We start from the raw sequence: 7,042 nt of genomic DNA on the forward strand, positions 1-7,042 counted from the left end.
CAGGGATGATATTCTTCTTATAATTTTGTTCTTCTTGAAATAATTAAGGGATGGGATGATTTGCAGTGTATTTATGATGCAAATGCAATGTACCTTGAATTATTATTTATTTAAAATTTTAAATTTTAAATTTTTTGGTTTTATTTATGATATTTAAATTTTGAATTTTATTGTTTATATAATATTTCATAACACACAGATTCCCAATTCAACTACCAGGTAAACTAAACTACTAAAATTAAATATTTCTGAGATCTTTTATGGCAAACTGATTCTCTAATTGCTTCATTTTAGATGGATTGAACATGCTCTCAACTTAGAAAAATGGAATCCCTAATCACACAGACAAACTTTAGTCTGAGTGAAGTTCTAGATGGAGCTGTACTGGCTAGCTATGGTGGCTTTTCCTGCATACACTATATGAGCAGAGCAGACTGTTGCATTTTTTACAGTAGAGGAGCAAACGATGGATGAAATATATATGGTATATGTATCTAACTGACCTAAACAATGGAGGAAGCAGCAATCTATGAATATATGTAACTAACTAACTAACTGATGGGAAATGGGCACTGATAGTAGAGTTGTCAGAGAAGGATATCAGGGCACTGAGGTAAACTGTTTGTGTTGTTATCCACTGCATCATCTATGCTAATAATGTTATTGTTATTATTATGATGATGAGAAGCCTGCAAGGCGTTGAGTGCAAAGTGTGGAGCTGCCGATGACTGAGATGCTGCTATGGCTTGCTGGAACTGGTGAAGCTGTTGGGACAATTCCATGGCCTGGACCTTCAAGAGGCGATTATCTTCCAAGGCCTGGCTGTAGCGCTGAGTCAGGATGTCGAAACTGCTGAGAATTTGCCTGTTCTCAGCCCTCATGTGCGCAACCTGAGCGCGGAGCTCGTCCAGGTGTTTCTGTTTTCTCATGCGGGAGCGCCGGGCGGATTCCCGATTGGACAACATGCGCCTCTTCTTCCGCTCGTCTATCATCACAGTCTGCTGCTCCTCGGCTTCGTCAGAGGCAGAATTGCAGGCCGTCTGAGCAGATTGGCTGGTGGAGGCAATGGAATCTTGACGAATGTAACGCCCCTTCGGGGAGGGTTTACAGACCTCAGGGCTGCTATTGGTATTGAGAGTGGGAGGAGGATACAGCATGAAATTATTGAAATTCAGGAGGGATTCATAGCATTCCCTGGTTAGAAAATCCTGGCCCCCTCTTGTATCAACAGTACCCATGTGGAAGCTGCCATTGGAGACCATGGGACTGGAGGGCAGCAGGACCTGTTCTGACTGCATCTCTACCAAGCTATGAAAAGGGAAAAATTCAATCAAAATATCAGGAACTAGCTGGGGAAGAAATCAATACAGCATGGAAAACAAAGACACACAAATCAGATCAAGGTACCCACCAGGCTCTGATGGCAGGGGGATCTTGCAATGATAACAAAGAGGGCAAAGACAATATTAGCCTGAAATTCAGAAGGCAAAGGGGAAGCTCAAAGGGAGAGCTCATTGGAATTTAAAGGAGGAAGAGAGGAGAAAAATGGAAAGAAGAGGACCCACAGAGCAACATCAACAGTCTTACCTTGCCAAGAAGGGAAGAAAGGAGACAGCTGAAGGCATGAATGCATTCAGCAAAAAAGGAGACAGCCAGATAATGCAAAAGTCTCTTGAAACTAGGGTTTTCCTTTCAATTTAAAAAGGGTTTCCCATCCATTAAAAAATGAGAAGACTAAACCCCAAACCCCATTTTTTAACGCAGAAAATACCTATATCCAGAAGCAAAGAAAATGTCTGGTGACAAGTTATCCTTCACAATCAGGATGAGTCACAGAGCACCACTCATATAAAGTATGAGGACCAGTGTATTCAAATATATTAGTATCGGTGGGCAATGGTGGGTCCTGGTCTGGGGACCGCCATAGACGAGGGGCAGGGGACCATGATGTAAAATCTATGTTGCCTTTTCCTTTTCTTGAGAGCCTAGGGAAAATCAATTTGGATTCACACCATTACCCAAGTGGAAGAGACAAAAGTTGCAAATTTCATTAGCCACTTGATATGGATTTTTCTGCATTTTTTGGGAAAGGTTTGCATGAAGATTCTCGCTCTTTGAGGGCAACTGATTGGGAGAAATGAGGGATGTGTTTGTTTTTGACACTTCAAAGAAAAAAAAGGTTAAAAACTTGCTGGGTGGCAGAGGCACCAATGGAGACTCTGATAGGAGTGCACATCAGGTCAAGTTAGCGTGATGGAGAATAGTACTAGATTTGATGTGTGCTTCCTTCCCCTTAAGGAGAAATAGAGGGTTGCAATTATTTTTAGTTTCATGGGGCAAATGTCTGATTATATTTTAATATTATAAACTTATTTGTAATCATTGTATATCTCAATGAATCCATGGGGCAAATGAATTTTAAAGAGTAAATCCAAGGGGTATATGGATTCTAAAGAGTGTATAGTATTCAAAAAGGTGCTTACTATATTGCACTCCAATACTGGGGAGTTAGAAAACAAAATATTTCCATGATGCATAGGATATTATAGAAAAGTTTCCAAATTGCGAATAAATTCTTCTTCGTTATCCTCAAAAAAAAGAAAAGCAGACAACTGTCCTTTAATCCTTCTTATTCAAGATAGAAATGGACCTTATCTTAGCTTTATTTATGGAGATAGTCACTTCAACCTCTTTTTTTCGAAATAGATTCGTAGATTTCTATTAATATGTAGAAAAATGTTTACATGATTAAAGTTTTCCTTAACATAACATATTTTTGAGTAGATATGTTTTTAAGTGTAAATAACAAAATGATAATAGATCGAAAGATTAATATAGATACCTAGTCAATCTTGTTACTAGAAACTGAAACGAGTCTGGCACTGTAAAATAAAACAAGAAAAGAAAACTATATACCATATACATATATATGTGACAAAACAAAAAACTCATTACACCCCAAGAATACCCATTTTCTTTAGTAGATCCCGAAATTTTAATGCACTTTTTAGTCCAAGATGATGGTTGGTGATGTGGTTGTAGAGTTAGCTTGAGGTGAGGCTTCAGTTGGAGCATTGATGACAACAGGTCCTTCCTGGTGCTCATTCGACTCTATGTATGAGTCAGAAACTATATAGTGTTCAATGTGAGACAATTGAACAACTATGTCATCCAAATTGTATCTAATGTCTCTCAAAATGCGTTTGATGTCCTCATGTCCTGAAAAGAGCTTATAGTTGTCAACTTGCTTGTCTTTGATGACAATGCTGAGAAGAGTTTCCATTTGACGATGTAGGGTGATGGAATGAAGGAAGTGAGTCCTTCGCTTATGACACTTCCCTGGGTCTAGTATCCACTTGAGGTTGTTGCGTCCCATCTTTGAGTCTAAAAAGTAAACCCGATCTCTGAATTACTTAACCTCGACCTGATGGATTTCTTTTCGAACCTCAAAGGGCGCAACTTTGAAGAAGTTGGCAAGAGATTCCCAACCAAACAATCTTCGATGATGCTTCGAAGAGAACCCTGAAGCACCTCCTGAGCGGCTGGGAGTGCGTAACCTTGGAGCCATGCAAACAAGAAACCTGCAAAAAAAGAACCACAAATGGTGGTGGAACGACGCGCTATAGTGAAGATACAGACTAAATGGTATCGGAAGGAAATTTGAGGGCAGAGGAATGCAGGTGACACAATAATAACTTTAAAGATTAAACTGAACCAACTCCCAAAGGTGCAACTAAAACCATATGGAGAAGGTACCCAGATACCAAACTCCACACACCAAAACCAGACATGGAAAAGAAATCCTTGCAGGGTCAAAGTTATTTGGAGCCGTCGAGGGAGGGATTGCAATAAGTTTAAAAGTAGGTCCAAACCAAGAATTATGAAGGAAAAGAACGAAAAACATTAACCCTTTGAAGTAGTAAACTATAGAGTGTGAGACGAGCGAAAAGTTAAGTGGTTACTAGTGACCAATATAGAAGCCACCTTTAACTAAATTGGAAGAGAATTCAAATTAAACCCTATCTCTAAAGACCGAAGACCGAGTTTTAGGACATGGGTCAACTTTATCAATATAGTAACCAAGTATTGCAATAAAACTATGAGAAAGGGAAGGTGAAAAATTACCCTAATACCCAATATATGTACTCCCAACAGTAATGGCGCATTCACAGAACCCGTCTCTGAAGCTGCTTGCAGCATGAGAATGTTGCCAACATACATGGAGATTTGTCTGCCAACCTACATCCTTTGCCATGCAGATATAAGGTCTCCAAAACATGAGTATACGGGTATGCGAAATCATGAGAGGTGCTCGTATGCATTCACTTGCTATCTAGGTGTGTAGTGTGGAACCATTGGCTTGCTTGCCAAGATTGAAAAATCATAATTCACTCATAAATGAGCTGCCTATGTTTGCTAGGAGGGAGTGCAAAGGTATCTAATCCACCATGAGAGGGGCAACCCTCCTCCAAGCCAGCAAAAGGTAATGTGAACTCGGGCATTTTACCACATGCATGGAATGACAATCTTTGCTGTATACATTTAATTCGTCTTTGCCTACACATTTCCCAAGCTTTATGTAACACAAAAACCTGCCATCATAGTGTCCTACTCCAGAAGGTGTAAGGCACTTTGCTACCCCCAACGGGCGACACCTTGTTAGCCACCTAGATTATGGGCATGCTCATTATGGCAGGGCTGGCAGGAAAATATCGCCAGTGGGACTTGGTACCAGAGCTTGTCATGGTTTTATTTGCTTCAACCTCAATCCTTATGCTCTAATCAACTTTGAGGCTTAACTAAGAGGTTGGTTTGTTTGGTTTTGTTTTTTTTTAAGTAACTTCACATATGGATATAAGTGTCATGTATGGATATAAGTGACACGATGGACCTTTTGATGTTTTATATGTATATATTTTTTCAACTCTGAGTTTAATTCCATATATGTTTTTTTTCAAATGTTGGTTTTTAAATGGTTAAATTATTTATGAAAATGTGACAATATAATTTCAATCCTTATAGAAAAACTCTAATGTCAGTCTTTTTATACACTAATTTACTTAATCTTCCTTTGGAATATATAGGTTTGACAACTTTAATTTCTAGTGGTTTTTCAATGGGTACATTCGGAACTAGTTATTATGATTTTACTTACCTATATTAAGAAGAACTTTCACACTTCTTAACCATATCATGTTGGAATGCAATAATCAAAGTTTGATCCCAACCCATGGATTACAAACATGTTGATTTTCATTGTAGAATTTACTTTAACCATTATCCTGTGGTAGCCTTTGGCCTTAAGAAAAATTCATTCCAACTCCAAATGAAAATTTTGGAAATTTGATGATAAATGAGTATATCTAATAAGACTTTCTAGAATTGGGTGCCTACTAATCTAATGCATAGGAGTAGTGGAGAAGTCAATTTTTAGGAATGGAGCTACTTTCATTACATTGTTTATCAAAATAAATTGTTCATGAGAAATGCACTAACGTAAACAAGTTTCTTTTTGTGGGGTAAACATCCATTTCACAATTTACATAATACTACATAACACAAAGATCACCAATTTAGCTACACGGGTGGGTTACTAATATAAACTTTACTCTTATTATTTAGATGCTTTGGAACTTAGAAGATGACATATAATTCAAATTTGTTTGATTTCATTATAAAGTTTATCAAAATCAATTGATCCCGAGAAATACATAATATAAAGATTGATTGTATTGTTAAAAGAAATTCATAATTCCTTATTTGAAGTAAAAAAGACAATTTTTTTTTGTAAGCTTGGTAGGACTACATCTTCATCATGTCCAACTTTTCACCCCGATCAGGGGATAGCACAAGATTTGAACCCAAGACTTCCGGTTCGGTGAGACTTCAATTCCACAACCATTGTCATCTGAGCTATCCCAAGCAAACATGAAGACATAAAATTTTAATATTAATTAGGTGTTAATTAAATAAAAAAGAGTTAAAATTTGATTATTCAAAGAGTTAAAAAATGATTATCAAACATCCTAAATAAGGTTTTAAGAGTTGAAAATCCTAATGTAATTTTGTTTGTTTGTTTTTATTTGTTAGACCCCGTATTGATTGTATAGAAAACCATATTATGTTACACTCCATCAAGTCTAGATGCCTCTTGGAACAATATAAATCCGCAATTAACTCCCACCCTTAATCCTTCTCCATATCGTTGAAATATAAAAACCTGATGAAAAGTACATCTCATGGATTAAAAACTAAAGTAAATACTTGTAAAACTAGTAATTTCAAGGTACTAAAAGAGTACAAGGATGCCATGAAGAAACTTTTGAAGTTCGTTTGGGTGTTTTCATCGTACATGACAAAATTATGGCTATTCATTCCAAGAGGAATCACAATTATTATTTACTCCCCAGTGGCAATCTAAATCACAAAGAATAAAAATAATAATTCTAGATACTACCAACTGATATTTTATATATTTTTCTAATGTCAATCATTAATTGGACGAGACAAACTAGTTTAAAAAATAAAAACCAGATGCCAATAGTTTTAAGAGCAGTTTGGATTTGAATAGTATATGCGTACCATATAATACTAGTTAGTGCTTAATTTAAGTAGGAGTATCACCTACGTTCATATTCATCTAAATTTTAAGTTTAAATAACTGAGAACTAGATATTCTCAAAATCACAGGCTTAACGTTTTTCATGCTTTAGATATTTAAAAATTAAAAAAAAATTCATATGCGTGTTCTCCACGAAAGTTTTACCAGAGTTAAGAAGTCGGCATCACATTATTATTTATTAAAGTAAGTCCAAATGAATTGACTTTGCGGGCATTATTTTAAATATTTCGGGCTTTATTTAAATATTTAGTGTTAATAAATCATTATGTTGCTAATCAATGAGATCATGTGAATGATTTCACTTTCTTTCTTTTCAAAAGTAACCACGAAGGTAAAAAGAATCCCATGGACATGCATTTGTCAACTTTCCTTCGACATGACAAGTCCTCTTCCAAACGAAGATGCTGATTGGTGAAAGTG

The 7,042-nt window shown here is 36.6% G+C and overlaps 1 protein-coding gene across 1 annotated transcript; it reads right to left on the reverse strand.

Annotated features, from left to right (window-relative positions):
• Nucleotides 1-272: 272 nt before the first annotated feature.
• Nucleotides 273-1,703, reverse strand: LOC149237954 (uncharacterized). The gene has a single exon (XM_089366893.1). The coding sequence runs from the start codon at nucleotides 1,296-1,298 to the stop codon at nucleotides 588-590; it is 711 nt and encodes a 236-aa protein (XP_089223019.1). The 5' UTR covers nucleotides 1,299-1,703; the 3' UTR covers nucleotides 273-587.
• Nucleotides 1,704-7,042: the final 5,339 nt, after the last annotated feature.

Source organism: Pinus tabuliformis, chromosome 8 (assembly GCF_031772625.1).
Source record: "Pinus tabuliformis cultivar Carrire ecotype Pingquan chromosome 8, CPIR1, whole genome shotgun sequence".
Lineage (NCBI taxonomy): Eukaryota > Viridiplantae > Streptophyta > Pinopsida > Pinales > Pinaceae > Pinus > Pinus tabuliformis.